This window comes from Antechinus flavipes, chromosome 2 (assembly GCF_016432865.1).
Source record: "Antechinus flavipes isolate AdamAnt ecotype Samford, QLD, Australia chromosome 2, AdamAnt_v2, whole genome shotgun sequence".
Classification (NCBI taxonomy): domain Eukaryota; kingdom Metazoa; phylum Chordata; class Mammalia; order Dasyuromorphia; family Dasyuridae; genus Antechinus; species Antechinus flavipes.
Genome location: NC_067399.1, coordinates 452,510,656 through 452,536,452, shown reverse-complemented (window position 1 = coordinate 452,536,452; position 25,797 = coordinate 452,510,656). Strand labels below are relative to the sequence as shown.

The following is a 25,797-nucleotide window of genomic DNA, read 5'->3' as shown; positions in this document are numbered from 1 at the left end:
ATCTCCTGCTTCTGCTCATCTCACTTAGCATCAGTCCATGTAGGTCTCTCCAAGCCTCTCTGTATTCATCCTGCTGGTCATTCCTTACAGAGCAATAATATTCCATAACATTCATATACCACAATTTACCCAGCCATTCTCCAATTGATGGGCATCCATTCATTTTCCAGTTTCTAGCCAATACAAACAGGGCTGCTACAAACAAAAACTTTATTGTTAAAAAAACACCAAGAGGGATTCTACTGGCGGGCATATCATTCTTAAGAAAGAAGTGGTCTGCAAAGAGTCATTTTCTGAAGACCCATTTTATGCATGAGTCTAAGGGAAGTCTCAAGTAAATGTGAAATCTTGCCTGGGCTTGTGACTTCCCCCAAGAAATCTTATCTTACTCCAAGAGGATGCAAGACCATTTGGGTTTGTAGATCAAAGGAGACTTTTTTTTTGGTGATTTTACATAATTTTACATGGCTCACTCAGGCCATACAGAGTTTTGCTCTCATCACTTTCACCTTTTCCTTCTCACCATTGTTTTCCTTCTAATTGCTACTCCCTCAATGTGTCCTTCCTTCTATATTCTCCCTCTTTTTTCTTACTCCTTTCCTCTTCTTTTTCTGTCATCCCTTCAATCAGCCTCTTCCCTTTTCTTTACTCTTTCTCCTCCTACTTCCCTATAAGATATCATAAATTTCTATACCTAACTAAATGTGTGTATTATTTTCTCCTTGAGCCAAATTTGATGAGATTAAAGTTCAAACAGTGCTCACCCCCCTCCTTTCTTTCCCTCTACTGTAATAGGTCTTTCTTCATGTGTTGTAATTGACTTCATTTAATCTCCTCTTTCCTCTTTTCTTCAACTCCTTAATTTCTTTCTTATATCATAACATCAAAGTCAATTTATGGCCATTCCCTCTATGAACATTGCTTCTATCTGCCCTTATAAAGATACACTTCTCAAGAGTTACAAGTATCATTTTCTCATGTAGGGATATAAACTGTAACCTTTAAATAACTTTTTTTTCTTTTTCTATTTATCTTTTTATGTTTCTTTTGAGTCTTGTATTTGAAGATCAGATTTTCTGTTCAACTCTGATCTTTTCATCAGAAATGATTGAAAATCCCCTATTTCATTGAATGTCTATCTTTTCCTCTGAGAGATTATGCTAAGTTTTGCTGGATAGTTGATTCTTGGTTGTAGTGAAAGCTCCTTTGCCACCTGGAATAACATAGTCCATGCCCTCTGATCCTTTAATGTGGAAGCTGATAAATTCTGGGTAATGAGAGGTGATCTTTCAGGAGATGATAGATGGGTTCTTTCAATGACTATTTTTGCCCTCTAATTCTAGGATATCAGATGAGCTTTCCTGGATGATTTCTTGAGGAGGATGTTGTCTAGGCTCTTTTTTTTTGATAATGACTTTAAGGTAGTTCAATAATTTAAAAATTATTTCTCCCAGAGCTATTTTCCAATGAAGTATCTTACATTTTCTTTTATTTTTTCAGTTTTAGAATTTTGTTTGGCTGATTCTTGATGTCTCATTGAGTCATTCAGTGCTCCTTATCCAATTCTAATTTTTAATGAATTATTTTCTTTGGTTAGCTTTTTTACCTCCTTTCCATTTGGCCAATTCTACTTTTAAAGGTGTTTTGTTTAGTGGATTTTTCCCCCATTTCTCCAATTCCATTTTTTTATTTTAATTTTTTATTGACAGAACATATGCCTGGGTAAATTTTTACGATATTATCCCTTGCATTCACTTCTGTTCCGCCTTTTCCCTTCCCTCTCTTCATTCCCTCCCCTAGATGGCAAGCAGTCTTATACATGTTAAATATGTTATAGTATATCCTAGATACAATATATGTGTGCAGAACCAAACAGTTCTCTTATTGCACAGGAAGAATTGGATTCAGAAGGAAAAAATAACCTGGGAAGAAAAACGAAAATGCAAACAGTTTACACTCATTTCCCAGTATTCTTTCTTTGGTTGTAGCTGCTTCTGTCCATCATTGATCAACTGGAACTGAGTTAGATCTTCTCTTTGCTGAAGATATGCACTTCTATCAGAATACATCTTCATACAGTATCGTGGTTGAGGTATATAATGATCTCCTGATTTTGATCATTTCACTTAGCATCAGTTCATGTAAGTCTCTCCAAGCCTCTCTGTAGTCATCCTGCTGGTCATTTCTTACAGAAAAATAATATTCCATAACATTCATATACCACAATTTACACAACCATTCTCCAATTAATGGGCATCCATTCAATTTCCAGTTTCTAGCCACTACAAAAAGGGCTGCCACAAACATTTTGGCACATACAGGATCCTTTCCCTTCCTTAGTATTTCTTTAGGATATAAGCCCAGTAGTAGCACTGCTGGATCAAAGGGTATGCACAATTTGATAACTATTTATTTAGTGCTATACCAATCAGACTCCCAATAAACTATTTTAATGACCTAGAAAAAAATAACAACAAAATTCATATTGAAGAACAAAAGGGGCATAATTCCAGATTGCTTTCCAGAATGGTTGGATTCATTCACAACTCCACCAACAATGCATCAATGTCCCAGTTTTCCTGCATCCTCTCCAACATCCATCATTATTTTTTCCTGTCATCTTAGCCAATCTGACAGGTGTGTAATGGTATCTCAGAGTTGTTTTAATTTGTATTTCTTTGATCAACAGTGATTTGGAACAGTGTTTCATATGAGTGGAAATAGTTTCAATTTCATCATGTGAAAATTGTCTGTTCATATCCTTTGAGCATTTATCAATTGGAGAATGGCTTGATTTCTTATAAATTAGAGTTAATTCTGTATATATTTTGGAAATGAGGCCTTTATCAGAACCTTTAACTGTAAAAATATTTTCCCATTTTGTTGCTTCCCTTTTAATTTTGTTTGCCTTAGTTTTGTTTGTACAAAGGCTTTTTAATTTGATGTAATCAAAATTTTCTATTTTGTGATCAATAATGATCACTAGTTCTTCTTGGTCACAAATTCCTTCCTCCTCCACAAGTCTGAGAGGTGAACTATCCTATGTTCCTCTAATTTATTTATGATCTCATTCTTTATGCCTAAATCATGGATCCATTTTGATCTTATCTTGGTAGATGGTGTTAAGTGTGGGTCCATGCCTAATTTCTGCCATATCAATTTCCAGTTTTCCCAGCGGTTTTTATCAAATAATGAATTCTTATCCCAAAAGTTGGGATTTTGGGGTTTGTCAAACACTAGATTGGTATAATTATTAACTACTTTGTCTTCTGAACCTAATCCATTCCACTGATCAACTAATTTTTTTCTTAGCCAATACCAAATGGTTTTGGTGACTGCTGCTTTATAAAATAATTTTAGATCAGGTACAGCTAGGTCACCTTCATTTGATTTTTTTTTTTCATTAATTCTCTTGAAATTCTTGACCTTTTGTTCTTCACTATGAATTTTGTTGTTATTTTTTTCTAGGTCATTAAAATAGTTTCTTGGGAGTCTGATTGGTATAGCACTAAATAAATAGATTAATTTAGGAAGTATTGTCATCTTTATTATCTCAAATTCCATTTTTAAGAAGTTGTTTTCTTCAGTATATTTCTTTTCCATTTCACCAAATATATTTTTAAGGAGTTGCTTTCTTCAATATATTTTTGTGTTTCCTTTTCCAAGCTGTTAGTTTTATTTCCAAGCTGCTGACTTTCTTTTTCATAATTCTCCTTCATAGCTTTCATTTCTTTACCCCATTTTTTTCTACCTCTTTTAACTGATTTTTAAATTTTTTTTGAGTTCTTCCAACAGAACCTTTTGAGCATGAGACCAATTCATATTTCCCTTTGAGGATTCACATGTAGGCACTTTGCCACTGCTATCCTCTTTTGAATTTGTGTTTGGATCTTCCTTGTGCCCATAATAGCTTTCTATGATCAGGACTCTGTTTTTTGGGGGTTTTTTTGCATATTTTTAAAAGTTGAGCTCTACTCCTGTACACAGGGACACTGTCCCAAGTCTTTTCTTTTTATGCTGGAGGGCAGGGGTCTTTCATTGGCTTACCAGGCTGGAACCAAAATTGCTGGGCAGCTTTTCCATTGCATTGGGTTGGCCTGGCCTGATGTGCAGAGGTTTGGGGGTTTACAATTTGTCTTCTGGGCTGGGACTGGAGATTTCACAGCTGGCCTTCTAAGCCATTGGCTGGCTGAGCTAGGAGCAAAGGGTCTCAGCTGCATGGCTAAGAAGCTCCTGCTAGATTCCCCACACCATGCCTATGCTCTCCCTCCACTTAAGTGAAATAGACCTTTCTCTATGTTATCTTAAACTAAAAAAAATTCTTTAATCCAAATTTTTGTGGGTTCTGTCACTAGAGAATCCACTTAGATACTTGATTTAATATTTTTTTTGAGGAAAATTAAAGAGAGTTCAAGCAATTTCCTGGCTTTTTTCCACCATCTTGGCCAGGCTTTCCCCTTTCATCATATTTTACAGCACTAATAATATTCCATCACATTCAGATATCATAATTTCTTCAAATTTTACTTAATTAATGGGCACACCTTCAGTTTCCAATTCTTTGCCACCACAAAAAGAGCTAGACAGCACACAAAAGGGAGCTGAAAAAGTGTGTGTGAGGGAGAGGAACACTTATATGGAATAGGTTGGCAAAATCTGGACAGTCAGAAGCAGAGCCAAAATGGAGGAGCCAGGAAGAACTTACCAGAAGGAAAAACTCCAGAGAAGAAAGAGTGTGTAGTGGAGAGAGTAATCAACAGATGAGGACTCAGAAAAGATCATCAGATTTGGCAGCTGCTAAATTTGATCATTATTAGCTTTGGAGATAAAGTTTCAGCTGAGTGATAAACTAAGAAGCTAAATTACAAAAAGCTGAAAAATGAGAAGAGAAAATGAGTGTTGACAGTTTTCCAAGAGTATGATTCAGAAAGAGGTGAGGTGGGGAACAAGTCTTTCTATAACACCTTCTACATTCCAGGACTTAAGTGACTTGCCCAGGGTCACTTACCAATTATGTAAATACCAATTAGTGGCATACCAGGGACCTCAGTATCATGTTCTTTCTGCTATTTTCAGGTATCCCTGCAGAACTCCAGGCCATATTTTTACTCTTAGATAACCTCCACAGTCCTAGTTCATTGCTTGAGCAAAAGCAAAGGTTTTATGGTCTCAAACCCTCAATGATCATCTTCATGGAAAAGGGCACTGAATTCAGTTTGAATTGCAATGACTGTTGGCCTTTAAGCCTCCCTTTCTCATTAAGCTCCCTCTTTCCCTGAAAAGAACCTTGGTAAGGAATAGGAAGTAGAGAGCATAGTCTTGACCCCCTTCTACTCTTGCCTCCCTGGCCCCTATAGATCCTCCCTTCTGGGAGGAGGTTGCAGTCCCTTGTGCAAAAAGCAGTCTTTGACCTTGAGAACAGGAGTCCATAAACCCCACCAGCTGGGAACTATCTGTAAACCTACATAATCCCCATCTCCATGAGTTCTGCCAGGTCCAGCATGGTCTATTTTCTAGCCACTATCTTCTCTTCCCAAATAACCTTCCACCCCAAGCCTACCTTTAATGAGTAGGATTCCCTCAGATTTGCCTGACCAATATACTGATCAAAGACTTCATAAATACATGGTGCATGGATGAATGACAACACATAGAAGATGGTTGGGAATGCTTTATTGGAGCCCAGAGATGAACAGGTACCCTGATGGGACACCAGGAGAAAGTAGTCCGAGCTCTCTGCTATTTCTTACTCCTTATTTCTCACTCGATTCACTTGAATCACCTGGGTGGGCACGGTCACTTGGTCAGTAAAGACAGCTTCGATTGTAAGGGAGGAGTTTTGCTGTAATTTGTGGTCTGAGAGTGATGGGCTGCCAGCTAGGGGGGCTGAATCGCCGACCGTGGAGGGTGGGTTATCGCCCGAAGGTGTAATAAGGGCAACTGCAGGGATAGGGGCATTGGTGGTGTTGGTGGCTACGGCGCCTCCAGGTGCTAGAATGTTCAAGGCTCCGGCTGTGAGAGGTGTTATTTCTGCGGAGGAAGTTGTGTTGTCCGGCACTGGCAATTCCCAGGAATCCTTGGGGAACCTGTTTGTGGGCACACAACACCTTTTCTTATTGGCGCATGTAGAATGGTCGGTCTCTGTACTCTTGCACTGATTCCGACAGCGCCCCGTGTTATTCCAGCATTTTTTCTCTGTCCAACCACCTGCCGAGGAAGAGAGAGAGTACAAAGTGAATGGGGGAGCCTCGGAATGGGAGGAATAGAGCCTGCCTTGGAGTTGGGGGGAGATGGAGATGGGAAGGAGGGCCTGGGGATCCTGGGACGATGTAATCCCAAACATCAGGTTTCAGGATTGTCAGGACAAGGGGCGCGAGGGCAGAGGATGGCAGATTTGGCAAGGAGAAAGGATGGTAAGAGAGGAAAGCAGTGTGATGAGAAGGGACAAGAGAGAAGAAGCTTGTATTTCCGGGGAAGGGGAGCACCCCACTTTTCAGACTTTGTCCCTCAGCAAGAATATCACACAGAACCCGTACACCTCTTCTTTCCCCCGAGAAGCCCCAGAGCATGGGAGAGGATGGAGAGGACGATCTTAAGGTCTCAATGCCACATTATGCTCCTGTCCCTAGGAAATGCAAAACAAACTTTTTAAATCTGCCCAGTCCTTAGGTTCAAGAAATAGACCCCAGAAGATAGCTTTAGTCGTTCAGTTGTGCTTCATGCTCATTTTTCAGATGAGAGAATGGAGGCAAACAGGATTAAACTTATCCAGAGTCACACGCTAGTGAGTAGTCTGAGGCTGGAGTTGAACTCAGGTGTTCCTGACTCTCTATCCCAGTTCATCTAGCTGCCCCATTGACAGAGGCATTCGTTTTGGACACTAATTATAATCCGGATTCCCAGGGGGTGGGAGCAGGGAAGAAGACAATAGGAAGGGCTGTCAACTGCTTCATATGGTACAGTGGAGAGAAACATGGACTGAAGAGTTAGAGAGTTAGAGTCAAATCCCAGCTCTTTCATTCACTGCCTATGACTGGAGGAAATACACTTAGCCAGTTTCCTCAAACATAAAATGCAATAGGGAGGGAGGAGTGTTGAAGAGAAAATTTCTAGAAAACTAAGCTTCTGTGATGAAGGGAGGCAGCAAAGATGGGAGATAGAAGGCTGACTCTGGAGTTAGGAGACATGTGTTCTCAAGCTGCCTCTGACACTACCTATATGACCTTGGGCAAATCAACATATCTCTATGAATCTGAGTTTTCTCATCTGTAGGAAAGTTCAATAGGTTGGAATAGATGGCCTCTGAAGTCCTTTCCCTTTCTAATTCTGATTCTGTGCTCTGTAATTCCTCTAATTCTTCATTAGAAGCATTTGAGGGAAACTTCAGCATCTCTGGGAGAGGAACCTCTGACTCAGGTTGCAGAACATCCCTGCTTACTCTGTCTCCCAGCTCTTGCTCTCCTAGGAATATCATGCAGGATTTTCAAATATCTGCTCAGCCCAGACAGCTTGGAGTTAAATCACTTCCCAGAGCAAAGACTTTTCTGCATAAATTGTACTGAGAATTAGCGTAGACAGCTCCTCCTATAGTCACTAATGACAGAACTCCTTCTGCTCAGGTGCCATGCCCTTTTCTCTGCCTTCATTCTTCTTGACTATTATGGTTTAATAATGTTGGTTATACTCTTCATCTTGAAACTCCTATTATCTAAAGACCTCATTTGCAAAATATAGAGAGAATTGACTCTAATTTATAAGGAATCAAGCCATTATCCAATAGATAAATCATCAAAGGATATGAACAGACAATTTTCGAGTGAAGACATAGAAACTATTTCTAGCCATATGAAAAGATGCTTCAAATCATGACTAATCAGAGAAATGCAAATGAAGAAATCTCTGAGATACTACTACACAACTCTCAGAGTGGTTAGGATGATAGGAAAAGATTATGCTTAATGTTGGAGGGGATGTGGGAAAACTGGGACACTGATACATTGTTGGTAGAATTATAAATGCATCCAATCAATGTGCAGAGCAATTTGGATCTAGCACAAAAAGTTATCAAACGGGGCATACCTTTTTATCCAGCAGTGTTACTATTGGACTTATATCCCAAAGAGATCTTAAAGAAGGGAAAGAGACCTGTATGTGCAAAAATGTTTCTGGCAGCCCTTTTTGCAGTGGCTACAAACTGGAAATTGAATGGATGCCCATCAATTGAAGAATGGCTGAATAAGTTGTGGTATATGAATGTTATGGAATATTATTGTTCTGTAAGAAATGACCAGCAGGATGATTTCAGAAAGACCTGGACTTATATGAACTGTTGCTGAGTGAAATGAGCAGGACCAGGAGATCATTTTATATACTTCAACAACTATACTGCATGATAATCAAGTCTAATGGACATGGCTCTCTTCAACAATGAGATGAAGCAAAGCCGTTCCATTTGTTCAGTAATGAAGAGAACCAGCTACACGCAGTAAAAGAACTATGGCAAATGACTGTGAATCACAACATAGCATATGCATTCCCTCTGGTTTTGTCCACTTGTATTTTTTATTTCCTCAGCTTATTTTTACCTGATTTCTAAGTCTGATTTTTCTTGTGCAACAAAATAACTGTATGGATATGTACACATATATTGTATTTAACATATACATTAACATATTTAACGTATATTGATCTATCTGCCATCTAGGGGAGAGGATGGGGGAAAAGAGGGGAAAAGTTGGAACAGAAGGTTTTGCAAGAATCAATGCTGAAAAATTACCCACGCATATATCTTGCAATAAAAAAACTATAATAAGAAAATTTAAAATTAAAAAAAGAAACTCCTATCATCTCCCTTGACTCTCACACCATTTAGTGATCACTTAGTGACCTAGAGCACTTCTAAGTTCTCTGCTATTGGTAACTCCTCTTATCTTCCAAAATGTAGGCATATGCATTTTTAATAGTATTTTATTTTTTTCAATTATATGTGAAGACAACTTTTAACATTCATTTTTAAATTTTGAGTTCCAAATTTTCTTCCTGCTCCTTTCACCTTCCTAAGATGGTAAGCTATTTGATGCAAGTTATGTATTAATAGACATATCTGAAATTCTTCATTTCTTCACTCTCTCTAATTCTCTCTTCACCTTTCTTTCATCTTTATGAGGATGAACCCCAAATCTCCATCTCCTTTCCCAGGCTCACACTTTCCATAGCTTATAGATCATTTCCAGCTAGATGCCTTACCAGTTCTTCAGGTTCAATACATTTGCAAAAAAATAAAACAAAACAAAACAAATGAACAAAAACCCTTCATCTTTACCTGAAAACCATTTGGCCCTCCTGACTTCCCTAAATGTTGTGGTACAACCACCTACCCAGTCATTCAAGCTCAAAAGCTCAGAATCATCTTACATCCTAGTGTCTCCCTTTTTCCATACACCTATTTCCCATCAATTTAATCCCCCTCTTCCCTTCCTAATCCTAGAACAATCTCTAGCTAGTCTTATGAACAATATTTGTAGACTTGCCTCTGTTGGCTCTGCCAGAATTTTGGAGTTTTCTGGACCTTCCAGGTAGGAAAGATGAAGACTGAGAAGAAACAAAATCTATTTGTGTTAAATATAAGAAATAATTCATTTGGACCTCCAATCAGCATTAATCAATTTGACATGATTCCATAGGGATAGTGATTATAAGTTCTGTATATTGGGTCCCAGAGCTTTGAACTGCAGTTTGAAAATTCACTTGCTTAATCATAGGAAGCTAACTAGAGGCCCTCTACTCTTGTTTTATCTTGGGTTGGTGACATAGTCCACTGTGGCAGAAGTTACTCAATTATATGGAAAATTCTCTAATTTATTTTTTGTACCTTCAGAATTTTCTTTCTTGTACAACATGAACAAGTGACCATCTTATGGTCCGTGGAGATGCCACAAGTTTCACCCAATCTGTGACTTCCCTGTCATTTTGACCCTGAAAATCAATGTCTTTAAATCAATGAGATTCTCTATCTTACAATGTCCCTTTTGCATAATAAGACATCAAACTCTATAAATACATGGTCCTGAAAGAATGGGGCATCTCAGATCATGAGAAGATCTGAGGTCCACTTAATCAGAGGTCCGTGGACCTTTTCATAAAATTCCATTCCTCAGATCTCTGTTTCAGTCTCTTTTATTGTAGATTGGACAATTTTAATTTCCACAATATTGGCACCCCACATAGGATAGTGATGCATGGATCTCAATCTCTTTTGGCCAGTTCCTACAAGGGACTGAAAAAGGAAGTTCACATTCAGTTGAACTTTTGCTGATGGCTGCCCCACTGGGTCTGGCCCTGGGAGGTTGGACTCCTCTTGCTGTCGATACCCAAATTCTCTGAGCCTGAGGGGAAGTCTGTTCAAGTTTGGTGAGTCTACATTGATTTATCATAAATTCATTTTCCTTAAGAAGGATTCCTGAGTAGGTTAAAAGGGACTGTTGGAATTTGTGACTCAATCTAAATTTATAAACTCAAATTCTATTTTTATAAAAATCAAATTGGTTGGGAAGGAACTTTTAGTGGCTTACAGTGGGGTGAAGAACTCATCAAGAGAACCTATAAGTCAGGTTCTTGATGGGTGGGGCTTGGCAGTGTGATTCCCCACTGAGTGCTCTGACAACACTTCGAGGGAGCAATAATTGACCAGACACTATAGATTTAGGGAACAGATTCCCCACTTCGACAATAATCCATCAAGGCAAGTGAACACCTTATAAACAATCCCACCATCTTCTAATCTAAAAAGAAGGTTCATTTTAGATTTATAGATGAAAGGAAAGGAAAAGTTATTATTACTTATAGTTGCTTAGGATTAATTCAGTTATTGACAATCAGAGCTGAATTTTTTCCAAGTTTTAAAGGAAAGTAGATAGAAGTTTTGCTGACTACTTAGTTAAAAAGGACCTTTAGGCCCTAGTTGAACAGTCTTAGGACTCTAGAGGTTAAGCCCAGAAATTAAGAATTAGAAGTATTGTGAATTTGCCAAAACAAATCCCTGAATATTACAGTGTTTGCACAAGAAAGATGCCCATAAAGTCACAACTCAAGGGCAGGATGACCACCCTTGATGATAAATCATCCCTAGTGACTTCAGTTGGGGAATTTCTTGGATAGAATAGCCAAAAGGGTGGGTATCCCGGGAATCTAGTTCAATTCTTTCAAGAAAAGTTCCTTTAAAGAATGACATTCCTGGTCAGGGATGGCCACAAGAGAGATGGAGCCAAGAATGAGCATTCCTACAGAATCCCATTTGGGATAAGGGTGGATTCCTAGTTGGGGGATGATAAAAGAAAATACTAAAAGTATGAGGTTTGATCTGAGAATACAAAGCGTTTTTGCAATTATTCTGGCCAAAGCATGGAATTTTTTTGATTACTTTGAAAGTTATGGAATTTTATTGAACTATATCCCAAAATTAGCTTAGAACAAATGAACTATTGATATTGCTAAATTTTTCATCATTGTCAGATTTTCTTCCTATGGTTATATTTTAACAAAAAAGCTAGACAAACGAAACTTTAACTAGCTCTTCTATTAGGGACCAATTACAAATGCCAAATGAGATGAAAGCAATTTTGTATTGTCACTTAATTACATTTTTATAGGATTCTAAAAGCATTAATATAATTTTTAAAATGGAAGAATTATTTTGGGCTTACAACAGGACTCCACCTACAAGATAATAAAGTTCTATTCTTAATAGAGGATACAGTAAGCTCTTCAGAATTTCCTAGAGAAAAACTTGGAAAAAGTTCAGGTAATGTTGTATCTTGTAATGTATTCTGCATGTGTTTCTTAGGTTCTTTACTTCAGATAGAAAGAGATCTTATATAAGAAGGAAAATCTTTAAGGGAATAGGAAATAAGTGCCTGTTTTGTTTGTGTTTTGTGCTAACTCAGAGCTAATAGGTATTTTATTTATGCCTTTTTTGATGGGATCAACCAACCAAAAGAAACAGGTTTAAAAAAAAATAAACTTTCTCCAAAAAGACTTAAAAGAAAACAAATCTCACTTTTAATTCTGTTTGCAACAGTGGCCCTGTTAGATATTGAGGAGATGAGAGACAGATACAAAAATTAATTGAAAAGACTGGAAAAGGTCAAATTTAAAAGAGCCTATAACTTATAAAGGTATAAAATGCTAAAATTTTGAGAGGGAAAAGCACTTTGCAAGTTATTTTAAAAACAAAATAAATGAACGTAATATTGAATGATTTGAAAGAAAATAAAGAAAAAGTTATACCCTGAGCTCTTCAGAAAAGTATAATTTCTATGAATTGGTTTTCCAGTAGTATAATTCCTGTTATATTCCTGTGCCATCTTGGACTTTGGCCAGTTTAGAAATCGCTAAATGGCATTTTGGCATTGCCAAAAATAGTTAAATGAATACCTTTCCAGCATAAAAGAGGTTAAGTTTTTGGAGATAAGTGCTTTCTTCTGCAAAGTCATCCTGCTTATTGAAATCTGTGACACCCTACAATGAGAAACCTGAGAATGAGAAACAATAAGAAGTACCTGACTGAGATATTTTTCAGTTTATTTGTTTATAACTTATTAAAAAACTATGTGGTTATAACGAATTTTACTTGTCTAAAAGCCCTTAAAGAAATTGATGAATGAACTATGCTTTTTTCAATGACTAAAAAACCAAAAAGGGTAGAGGAATTAAGTGAGTAGAAGAAAGGAAGAGTAGTGTTGCATAAGGAAATAAGAAAGTTTTAAGAAGAAATAGAGGGTAAAGAAAGTTGGTCTGTTTGCACTTTCAATATAAATTCAGAATTTGAAAATATAGGGTTTTGGAGTTTTGAAAAAGATTTCAGAGAAGTCTTAATCTCACTGAAACAGAAAAAATTTAGGAATATTTTTAAAATAATGACTCTTTGATAGTTGCTGCATGTCTTTCTTCTCCAATTGATAAAACATTACAAAATTTCCTTCATAAAATGCATGTTAGTTAATTGATTGAGAGAGAATGATTATATCTCTGCTCTGGTTTAAATAGTTTTGCTCAGAGATTAATAATTTAGAAAATATAAAGGAATTGATTTAGTTCTTTGGGTAACTCAAAGAAATAAAGAAGCAATAACAGGAAATTGAAAGAGTTGCCATGATTTTTTTTTTCCCATATAAGCCAATTTTGAAATTCTCTGCAAAATGAAGTTTAGTTGTTGCCACTAGTCTTCGATTGAGTTGGAAATATTATAATGGTGATAAATTAGAAAATTTAATCAATCTTTGTTTATACAAAGGGAATAACTATCTCCCAGAATTGTTGGGAGCAACACATAGTTATGAAGGACTTAACACAGTGCTTGCTCATGTAAAAGATGAACATTGTAATGTTTAAAACTTGTAGGAATATAATTAAGCAAAATGCTATTTCATTTATAAGTACTTTTCCTAACTGACACAAAATAGTAACAAAATTGAGAAATTGTAAATTAAACATTATAATGTATTACTAAAAACAAGCTTAAGCAAATTTCAAGACATAGAAAAAACCTGGCACATGGTAGGCACTATGTAAGCTAGTATGATTAGCATGAAAATGCCAGGGATAAAAAGATAAATGACTTTCTATAGATTTACAAGTTTGACATTTTGTTTTTTTAAAAAGCTAGAGAATAAAAGTAGTAGTAGTAGTAGCAGCAGCAGCAGCAATTGACTTACTGTTGGAAGAAAAGCAGGGCAAAATTCTCTTAAAATATCATTGTCTGTGAAGTTCCTTGGGAGGAGCCCAAGTAGTGTAAATGTTGGCAGCCGTATACTGTTTAAGAAACTAAGGCCTCTCCCACCCAAAGTGAAGAAATGAAACTTTTGAATAGTAAAGTGAATGACACTGGGGATCATTTGGAAACTCGTGTAATTGTACCTTTTAATGCCTTTTTTTTGAACCACTATTCATTCTGAACTTGTATGAACTTGTGGTAAAAAAGTGGAAACAACAACATAATGCAAAATAGATTTCTTGGATCTGGAAAGATAAATCACTCCTTCCCAGAACTTCTATCACTAGATGTACTTTTTTAATTCATAAAGGGGTGTCATTGTGGAACACAAATTCAATCAACCAAAAATGGATTATTCCAGGCATAACCCCAGTGGCAATTTGCATGATAGTCACTTATCCAGCTTCTGTAGCTTTTAATCAGTTTGGTTTTGAAGTCACATCCATAGGTGACATATGCTAGCTTATACCCCTGTTTGAGTACTTACCAAAAAAAAAAAAAGATTATTATTGTGCCCAAGTTAATCTTTGACCAAGACTGAACTATTCCTAGTTTTAAAACCAAAGTTCTTGTACCATATTTTTCACCAAGGAAAATTGTACTCAAGTATGATCTACTTCCTTACATGGACTCTGTTGGGGGAATCTCATATCATTTTCAATCCACTATATTCTAGAAATAGTCTGATTTTTCTCCCTTATGCTTTATCTATAGCACAAGTTGAGGGAGAGAGAAATGATAGTCAGAAAGATGATTGTGAATAGATGAAATTTGTGAATAGTTTAAAAATTCTAAGGTTAATATATGAAAAAAAACCCCAAAACTACCAAGCTAATATAAGGGGAAAAAAGAACTATCAAAGGCCAAATCATAATTAGTGAAATTTTGCTGTTTGAGGAAGGGTCTTTTAGTCTAAGTCTTGAATCCAAGTATAAGTGACTGAATCCTCATAAGGCTGCTCTTTCATCATTCAAGGGAAATGCCATGTGCCCCTGTTGTTTAAAGATTGCTGTAAGTAGAAATCTATCCCTGGGAAAATCAAGAGAACGACCTTGCAGTAGTGAAGGATTCTCTTGACCTATCCCCATCTTGATAAATAAGACATTTTCCCTTGTGGCTAAATCTGGATATGACATTCTGTCATACAATTGGCTGCTTATCACTCATACCTGAAATCAAATGGAATTAATGTTTCTATGACTCTACCATTCTCCTGACATAGCAAATTCCATTAAAAAAGACAAACATATTAAAAAAAATTCCTTAGCAACATCTCATCCTTTTAGAGAAGGTATGAACAGCTAAAAGAAACAAGCTAGAAAAAAATTAGCTAGAGTGATAATTTTTCAGTTGGTTTTAATGAATAGTTGTAATAATATTTGATTAAAATATATATATATATCAAATATTAAATGTGGGTTCAGCGTTTTAAATTTTCAGTTATCATTTGAATTTGGTCAATCTAAAATTTTAAATTTTCTGTTAGTTATATTATATTAGTCCTGTTAAGGTTTAGGCTAGCCCTTATTACCAGAGCTAGAATTGTATTAAGATTGATTTTGTCAAAGATTTTTAACAGAGAAAGGGATCTTTGCAAGTGAATTGGAGAAGTAAATCCCACTGGAAGCTGCTGCAAAGCCCTACTCATTCCAGCATTCTTAAGAGGAGAGACCTCCAGAAGACCACAGGATTGCATCAGAAGATGTTTCAGAGACTGAACAACTGTATGAGACCCCCAAGTAAGCATGACTCTTTCTTCATCATCATCATCATTGTCCTTTCCACAAATGCTTCCTAATCCACCCCTTCCTTAGTATGCAGTGACTGGAACCTTATATCCTCCTTCTCAGTCTCCTGCTTCAGCCTTTGCTCCACCACTGACAGAAATGACTGATAATTCCTTTGTTTATGGAATTCAGCCTCTTTTTTATTTTCCTCCATTCTCTGTCCTACAGCTATCTAGATCTCTTGGTGTTGCCTGCAGAGATGTTGCCTCTTATGTCAAAATGGTTTGACTTGTTTTTCAAAAATTCAAAAGACTTTCAGAACTCATGTGAAGAGCAAACAACACTTGCATAGCTGTGCTTGAACAAATGTCCTATGGTCGCCCAATTTACATATCTTGTAAGGCATGTTTTACTAGAGGTACTTGTCCCTCATAGTTCCTGGTTAGTGAGTCACCTCAGACATTATTGAGTTAATGTTTAATCAAATGGAACATAATCAGTATTTTATGAGTTGTGCCCATTTTTCTTTTTCTCTCTTAATGTCATATTTGTGTCTCAGTAAGAGGACTGGCCCCTTCTTCTTTTATGTCTCCCATGGAGGATTATCTTCCATGCATTGAGATTGTAACAATACAAAGAAATATAGGGTTCTTTCTGTGGGGAAAAGGAAAGAATGTAAGAAATAATTAATTTGAACCTTTACTCTATTCCAATCAGCATTAATCAATTTGATGTGATTCCATAGGGATAGTGATTATAAGTTCTATATATTAGACCCTAAAACTGTGAGCTGCAAATCTTATCATGGGAAGCTAACTAGAGGCCCTCCACCCTTGTTTTTCTTTGTCTTGGTGACCAAGCCTCGTGTGGCAGAGGTACTCAATTATATGGAAAATCCTCTAATTTATTTTTTTTTTACCTCCAGGCCATTCTTTCCCACACAGCCTGAACATATGACCATCTTATGACAATTTATGATCACTTAATTAGTGGAGACACCCCCATGCTTCACCCAATCTCTGACTCTCCTGCTAATATGTCATTTTTGACCCTCACGATCAATATCTACCAACCAATGCCATTCTGTTTTTCTCATTTGGATATTAAATTCTATAAATACAAGGACCTCAAAGAATGGGGAATCTCAGCTCATGAGAAAGATCTGAGGTCTACTTCATTAGAAGTCCTTAGACCTTTTAATAAAATGCCTTTTCTCAGATCTCTGCCTCGGTCTCACTTGTTGTAGGTGGGACAATCTTAATTCCATATGGAAACAGATGTCATTGAGTTCTTTATGCCCCAGAACACTAGACCACAGAAATTTTCCAAAGGATTCTTAGGAAGAGTAAAAAGTCATTCTACTGCCTACATTGGAGAGTTAACTTAGAGCTCATTGGGATGTCAGCTAAAATATATATCTACATTAAAGAAGAGTTTTTTTTTTTATTTCTAGGTTAAGATGTGTGAAGTCTACATAGGTAGAAAAACAAAGCTTAACTGATTTGGGAAGACCCTAGGACAAGCACTGTGATTTTGCTGATGGGGAAATTGCGGCTGAGCCCAACGTCACACAGGTGACAGTTAACGAACCTCTGAACCCAGGCGTTCTAGCTCCAAATCCATAATTCTTTCCAATTCACTGCACCACCTCTCCTGAAGCACCGGGTCCTCATAAAGGATCAAATGTGGGGTCTATACAGACCTCTGAGTAACCCTAAGGATACCTCTGCTCTTCCCAGGTGGATTTCAGTGCTTCCTGATAGCTCTGGCTTTCATCCCATGACCCCATCCCACAATCATGAGCACCTGCAATGACCCAGTCCCAGCTCTCTTTTTCCCTCAACAAAGTTCCAGGTTACCTTGGGTTCTCTGTGCCAGAAATGAGATAATGGCAAAGGCCAGGAGAAGGAGCTTCATGGCTTGTGTCCCCTGGAGAGAGGACCAGCAGAGCTAATGGAGAACTGAGAGACTGCCCTGTGTGTTGTGAGTTGGAGCTCCAGCCTTTATTACCCTCCTCAGTGGGGTGGGGCCAAGGGTGCTCAACCAGAGACTGAGCAGAAATTTTTGCAGCCCAGCGTCATTGCAGATCAAACTGCCTACTGTCCATTGACCCCTCTTGGATGCTTCTTGGGTTCTAAGCTCCATCTCCAGCACTGCTGCGGGAGAGATAAACTATACTCAATGTAGTTGGTTATAGAAGTGTAGATTCTTAACCTAGGAGGGACTTTGGCATTTGTCTTTTTATAAAGGAGAAAACTGAGATTCAGAGAAGGGGAGTGATTTGGGCCAGGTTTTATTAGCAAAAGCCTGTATTAGAAATTACATCCATTGAATTATGTCCCTCCCATGTCCCTTGTCAAAGTACAAACAATGTGTATGTTCATTGACTCTCTTTCTTATAAAGGTCTCTTCAGCGAGGGTTCCCCATTTCCTTTGAACTCCACTTCTCATCATTAAATTGAAATGATACGAAGAGTTTCAGAAGGAAACATAAGAACCAGGCCTTTCTGCCCTGGCAAAATTGGAAGATTTGTTTGTCCTTACCCACAGTGGATTCCACTGAAGGCTTTCTCCTTAAAATCCTCTGGGGCCCCTGAGGTATTCACTGTTGTTCAGCTTCTTCCCCAATTCTATTCAAAACTTCTCTCAAAAAGCCAACAGCTAGAGTTGTCCAGGGAAGGTGAGACAGAGGCAGAGAGGCAGAGACAAAGAGAAGGGAGGGAGGGAGGGAGGGAGAAGGAGAGAAAGAAACAGAGACAGAAAGAGGAGACTTGACCTAGTGAGTCAGGAGACCAATTCTACTTCTAATTAGCTTTTTGACTGAAAAGAACCTGTCCTTTGTCAGATCTCAATTTGCTCATATGTAAAATAAAATTAGATTTAAATGATCTTTAAGGGCTCTTCCAGTTCTGACATTCTATGTTCTAAAGTCCCTCCAGCGTCTATCTTGTAGAATTCTGTTATATAACTCTCAGATTCCACACCCTGCTCCATTTTTTAGCCCTCTGGGTGAATTTCAGGTTTTCCAAATCCTCAGGGTATCTGCATTTTCAGGCTGGGCTCTTCATGGATTTCAAGGCTTTTAGTCAGCTAAGAAAGTTTAAAAAGGATGTTCCTCCTTTCCCTGAAATTACCTCCCTAGACAGTCTCCTTTTAAGGCTCCTTAAATTGACTTCTCCATGAGTGGTTCTCCATGAATGGCTCCTACTCAAGCTTAGTGATTTTTTTCCTCATCTTTTCTGAAAGCACATCATATTTTTTCTTTGTCCATAATCATATTCTAATAGGCATTACAATTATCTATGTACATGCTTTCTTTTCCTAACAGGCTATCAATTCTCAGAGACCAGTAGCAGTGTCTTTCTCTCATTGTCCAAGTATACCAACTCTATACATGACAGCCATTTAAGAAATATTTATTCAATGGAAATCGAATCCAGTTAAGGAGTTCAGAGAAGAAAGAGATCTCTGTGGACTAAAACTTCCTGGAGATGATGGGACTAGATTGAGGTTGGGATTCAGGGAATTTAAATGAATACATTGTAAACTCCTTGAGAACAAGCATTGTATCTATAGGCACAAACAAAGTTCTCTGTACACAGAAGCTGTTTAACAATGTTTGTTGATTGGTTGAAATGATGTGCACAGAACTATGACAATTAGTCTTAGAAAGACATTTAGGTTGGAGAAACAGCATAAGAAAATGTACTTTGGGGAAAAGCTAAGATGTTGATGGCAGGTGCAAAATGTGGACAATGATGAAAATGGACTAGCTGGTACCAAGGGTATGCCTTGAGGAACTTTGGGAGATAAGAATGAATAAAAAGACAGCTTATTGTCTTTGAAAAAATTAATTATTTATGGAAAACTCACCCTATCATGTGAGATATTTTGCACCATCTATACATTAAGAGTTTTTTGAAACATTCAGACCTTTGAGTATTTGTTATATTTATTATATCCTTTACCAAGAAAAATACAAACTTTATAGAGTTTGAGAGCTTGATTTCAGACTGCTGATACTCATGCTCCCTTTCAAAAACATTGCAGTTTTGCTTCTTTCAACATTATGTATGTTTGCTATAAATAAAGATCTGATTATAAACATGAATAGTTTTTTAAATGTTAAATTAAAATTCAAAATTCTTTTTTATTATAGCTTTTTATTTTTCCAAATACATGCAAAGAGTTTTCAGCATTCACTTTTGCAAAACCCTTGTTCCAAAATTTTCTCCCTCCTTCCCACTATTCGCTTCCATAGATAGCAAACAATCCAATATAGGTTAAACATGTGCATTTCTTCTAAACATATTTTGCTTAATTGTTAGATTAAATTTTATTAAATTAAAAGGGAATGAGTAAGCCATAGTGTGTAGAGTACCTTGACAGCAAGACTAAGGACCTGGCCTGTATCTTGTAAATTATACTGCAGGAAACTATCAAGACTAAGGACCTGGCCTGTATCTTGTAAATTATACTGCAGGAAACTATCAAGAGGTCTTTACCAATCATTCCAGTAGCAAGTAGCAAGATCTCTTATCTCTAAAGCCCCTAACAATTCTAAAATTCTTAGGTAGCTAAGTGGCACAGTAGTAAATAGGTCTGGGTCTGGAGCAGGAAGACCTACCTTCAAATCCAGTCTCAGATGCTTCTTAGTTGTATGATCCTGGCCAAGTCACTTAACCAATGTCTGCCTCAACTTCCTTAACTGTAAAATGGAGATAATCACAGCCCCTAACTCACAGAATTATTGTGAGGATCAAATGGGGGAATCATTGTAAAAAGCATTTAGCACAGTGCCTTTTAAGCATATAATAAGTGCTTAATAAATGCTTATGCCATTCCATCCAATTATTCTATGATCATTTAGGCCTTGACTGAAGGGATCAGCATTTGAGCTGAGCTTTAAAAGAGGAATAGAATTTTGCCAGGTAGAGATTAGAAAAGGACTTGAAGGAAGGTAAAGATCAAGACAATTTAAAGGGACCCAGAGTCAGTTTGTCTGGAACATAAAGTGTCTAAACTAAGCTGGGTATTGTGGGAAAGGAAAAGGGAAAGCCATTTTGAAGAAAGGAATGGCAGGTGTTGGCAGTAAACTAGATAAGAGTATGATCAACTTGAAGGAGTGACCTATCTGAAGTCAGAGGATGGGAGTTCAGGTTTACCATACTATCTAGAGGTATGACCCAGAGGAGGCAATTTAATTATTCTGGAACCTTCTTCCTTCATACATGAAATGAGACAATTAAACTAGTCAGAGATTTAAATCTATGATCTGGTGATCTCATAAAGGATCTGGAAGAGAAAGAGAAGTCAAAAGAGAACTTGGCAAAATATGTTTGAAAAATTGCACATGTTTAATTTATATTGGATTGCTTGCTGTCTAGGAGAGGGAATAGCAGAAGGGAGGAAGAAAAATTTTGAACACAGAGTTTTATAAAAGTAAAAAAAGTTTTGGAAGAGTAAAACTGTCTTTGCATATATTTGGAAAAATAAAAAGCTATAATAAAAAAAAGAATTTGGAAGTTTCAAACTCAAGAAAGTAGTGGGAGTATGGAAAGAAATGCAATGGATGGGAAGGGGAGTCAACTTCAGGCCAATGTAATAAAAATGTTAAGGGTGTGTAATGAAAAGAATAATAGCTTTAGAGGCAGATTCAGAAAGATTTTTTAAAAAGGAACAGGAACAGAAATAGAGACATAGAAGAGCCCTTAGATCCATTTATGTGTATGGAAGCCAGCCCCATCTTGATCTTTGATTTCCAGGGCTTCCAAGTCTACAGACTCATTAGAGAGAATCTCCTCTGGGAGAGAACATACAGTCTCCTCTGAGAGCTGATCTTGATCCCAATTGAAGAGCTAATGTATTCTTGTGTATTCTTTGACATGCTCTAATAAATAAAACTTCTCTGATTTATGTTTCCTGTATTGCTAAGTTAAATGAATTTGCTAACTAATCACTAATATAGTGATATGAAATGTTCTTTTATATAATGGTGAGAAAAGGGTAAAGACCATCTTTTCCCCACAAAGAGTGATGAGAGAAGTAGATTTCCTTCTAACTCTTAGACATCATGCCCCTAAAGAAGAGATGTATGAGTGGGCAGATGTAACAATAATTCAGTATTTTTCTTCAAAACTGGAGAAATGATGGCCCAGTGTCAGCAGCCCTGGACTTTGTTGATCCCTTCTCCAGAGTGTATGCTGTCACTATCAATGCATCCCTTCTTCTGCTCTCCACAGATGTGCAGCAGATCTCAGATCATATCTATTCATTTCATCTTTGAACCTAGACAATATATATATATGACTTGTATGTATATTTATGTATATGACTTGTATGTATATTTATATGTATTTTGTGTGTGTGTATGCATATGTATATTACACATACCGGTAAAAGTTTATTTGGAATAAATATGAAATGAATACAAGGAAATCAGAGAGAGAACGCACAAGAAGTTGTAAGAATCATGAAAGATTCCTATTCCTATGCTGCTGAACAGAGATATAGGAAATCACCTAACTACCCAATGAGTAAATCCACCATGAATTTATGTTATGAAAACTCAACTGGGTCTCACTGAAGTAAGTCAAACATTCTGTTCCTCCTCAATTGCTTTGTGCTCTCACACTCCACTGTAACTCTGTCTTTCCTAAAATAGTTTCTCATCTCTCCTCAAGCCTCCCATGTCACTTCTTTCTCATTTATTCTCAAGCAAATCTCTTTCCTCATATTTCACCTCCCCCAAGAGACCATTTGATGAGAGTGCTCCCTTCTCCCCCTCCTCATCAGCACTTAGTTATTTCCTCCCACTATTCCACTATTTTCTCCCAGGCTCTTCTGTAGAAATGGCGTTCTTATCATATAATTGCATAAATTGGATGATTATAGGAATAGCTTTTCAGGAAAACCTTTGGCTTATGTTGTGTCTAGTATTGTTTCTAAGTTTCAGCTATCTTGAAAGATTTCTAAAGGAAAAACCCAGACAGTTATAAAGACTGCTCTGTTAAAAAAAAAAAATTAACCAGAAGATCTAGAATGCTAAGGAAGATTAATGAACTTTCTTACTTGTTCTCTCAAGTTTCTGTAACATGGTATTAAATTCTTCATCTCTGTAAGCATGGACTTCCTTAAAGTTTTAGGGGGAAAATCTGTAAGATATTTTCTCTTTGTCACTTCATTCCTGGCTAGTTTGGGATTATAGAGATAAACCTAGACAAGCAATGAAAGAAACACTTTTTCTTGGGTTGTAAAAATTTATGGTATTATAAATTAAGAACTAAATTTGTAATTAAGATGTATATTTGCTCCAAATTTCCAAATTATGGTTGGAAGATTTTTGTAAATGCTGAAATATTTTAAGAAGAGAGAGAATATGAGACTGTCCTTGAAAATCTCTGCAATGGAGCTAACTGAAAGCAGTCAGCTATATAATTCAAGGAACTGGCAGCTAATGATCCTTGGGGAAAATGGCATTTTGAATGTTACTATTTGTGATTATAAATCCAGATTTGATTTGTTTGAGTTTATTGTAAGATTAAATTATAAGATGGTCTCAGGAAAAAAGGGAGTTGTGTTCTCTTATTGAGATAATTATGATATTTAACCTTTTATAAATAGATCAAAACTCAGTGGAAAATAGCTGAAATGATTAATAAGAACTGAAAGTGTAAATTACTCTATTATGTTTATTTTGGGGGATAATTTTTTTGGGGGAAAATAAGGCTAACAGGTGATTAAAAAGAATGGTCATTCGACCATCTCTTTTAGACCAAAGACAAAAACATGATTAAGCATTTCTCAGGACTTATAAGGGGAGACAATATGAAAGGAAAAAATGGAAAAATGGATGACAAAAACTTGACAAAAATCAACAGAACAACTTACAGATGAAAGATGCAAAGAAAAAATTGAAAATCTTCCTTTTTCTAGATACATTTCATGCAGTCCTGTGGCTTTGGTCTGTTCTTCAGTTCAGGTCACTTTTAAAAGTTTTCTACAAAACTGATCTCAAAACAATTTATATTGCCAATAAATAGGTAAGATAATGAATATTAGCTCAAACCTTATGGAATCTTTTGTTAGACTAGAGAATTCAATTTTACCTACCACCAATATCCATCATCTGCATCACCTATCTATATCTACAAACAGAAATCAGATTCTAGGATCACAAGATGTATTCCAAAACTAAAATGAATTTCATGTCTAAAGTTGCCATATTTATCTAAAATTAATAAAAGGTTCTGGGATGGATACATAAATCCATTGAGTAAGAATTTAGAATAATTCAGTTTAAAGTTTAAAACAATCCATATATTATTTACAATAAAATGATTCTTTTGAATGTAATGATGCCACATTGATAGATGGATGAAGTGATTTCCCATGTAAGATGATTTAGAAATGCATTCAACTGAATCAATGTTAATCGAATGTGGAAGATTTTGTAGTATTTGAAACATATCTTAAACTATCTCTACAATTGTTTATGTTTTTGTTCAGCTTCTAATTTTTCTTATGCTGTGATTTTTGGGGAAATCATCATATAAGAATTGTTTGCTTGAAAAATGATGCCCAGAGGTGACACACTTATGTCATTGTAAAAGTGACTCCTCTTAGGATAGAGAATATTGTCATTATGATGTGGGGAGAAAAAGCAACAACCTACCAAATATTTAGGTGGATATATTTTGCTTAAAGTTAATAATAATAATAAAATTATTTAGAGCTTAGGAAAGTATAAGAGGTCTCATAAATATTTGAGAAGTTCTTTGGGACTTGTCAGATTTTCAGTCTCGTGGATCTTCGGTCTTCCTGAGGTCATAAAGCTGAGTGATGTAGTGGATAGAGCACTAAGCTTAAAATCAGGAAGACTCATCTTCATGAGTGCAAATCTGGCCCAACACACTTCAATAACTTTGTGATCCTGAGCAAGTCACTTCATCCTAGTTGTCGCAGTTCTTTATCTATAAAATGAAAATGAGAAGGAAATGGCAAACCACTTCAGTATCTTTGCCAAGAAAACCCCAAATGGAGTTACAAAGAGTTGGATATGACTGAATAAGAACAATAAAATTTGTGAATGATAAGAAATTCTAAAATAATGAATTGGTTTAATTAGAAGCTAGAATCTCTTATTCTAAAATAAAAGGGCTTACAAGTTTATTTCTTAAAGAGTTGTTTAACTCTTTAGGTTGTTGGACAATTATTTAGCAAAATTCTGAAAAAAATTCTGATCCTGGAATAGTATGTTTTGAAGTTACATCTTTGAACCAACTTGGTATTAACAGATCCCAGATTGAAACATTGTTTTGGCTTTAGAAGTTAATATGCAATTCTTTTAGATATTGATCTCTGTCAGCCTCAAAGCTTACAGTACTGAGTGTTTTTCTGGGTTCTGAGTGAATGCTCATCACATGCTATTATATGCATGATGTTTGGCTTTCAAATGTTTCCATGAAGGACAATGATGAAAGGATAAGTATAAGATTATCTCCATAAGATTTAAACTGGTTTTCACTACCTATGAAGTAGTTACTTGAAAACAATATAATAACAAATTCCTTCATAGATGCTTTAGGATGAAGCCCAGTTCAGATTTTCCAAGAGAAAATGTTTCCCACTGTCAGAGAGTTACATGGGACAGCTGAGATCCAAGATGAAATAAAATGATGTTGTTTAATTTGCAACCTGACTTGATTTCTCTATAGTCTGCTATAATTGATGGGTGAGGTCATGACCCCACTGAAAGAAGTTTATCCAACATTTATGACATCAAAGAAAACATGGGCCTGTAAATTTTTCTTTTTGTCTTTTTTTTTTTTTTTTTTTAACTTTTTGTGATTCTTGTGGCCATATGTGTTCTTTCAGTGTCCGGGAAATCTCCCTGTACTGTATGTGATGTACTTGTTTTCTAGAGCAAGTCTAAATAAGCTGATGCTGACTTAATTTGACCTTTTGGCTATAAGATGTCATGACCCTGGTTCCTATCATTCCTTAAAAACATTTTATCAAAGTCTTGATAGGATGGACAATGAAGGAGATGTTTCCACTGAGTAGGGCAATTTTAAATCCTGACCTAGCTCTCTGCTTCTATAATTATGCTTCCAGTGGCACAGGAATGCTGAGCATGAAGCTCAAAATGGAGAAACTGTGGGAAAACTTCCTTACATTGTTTGAACCCGGTCCTGTTTCACTGAGAAATCAGACCTGGTGCTTAGAGACTAGATTTATTTAATGCTTAACTCCGCTTTTCACATTATGCTGACCAGAAACCTCTTAGAACCAAAGACG

At 36.5% G+C, this 25,797-nt stretch overlaps 1 protein-coding gene across 7 annotated transcripts in view; it reads right to left on the bottom strand.

Moving 5' to 3' along the window:
• The window catches only part of LOC127550453 (beta-defensin 123-like), a 224,906-nt gene that overhangs the window by 32,190 nt on the left and 166,919 nt on the right, over window positions 1-25,797 (bottom strand). Inside the window, exon 1 of one of the 7 annotated variants that reach the window (XM_051979426.1) lies at window positions 17,358-17,430. The exons of the other annotated variants lie outside the window; for them this stretch is intronic. Coding sequence (XP_051835386.1) covers window positions 17,358-17,415 — 58 coding nt within the window. The 5' untranslated portion in view covers window positions 17,416-17,430. Of the gene's footprint in view, window positions 1-17,357; window positions 17,431-25,797 lie in introns of those variants that run through there. 7 annotated transcript variants of the gene reach the window in all.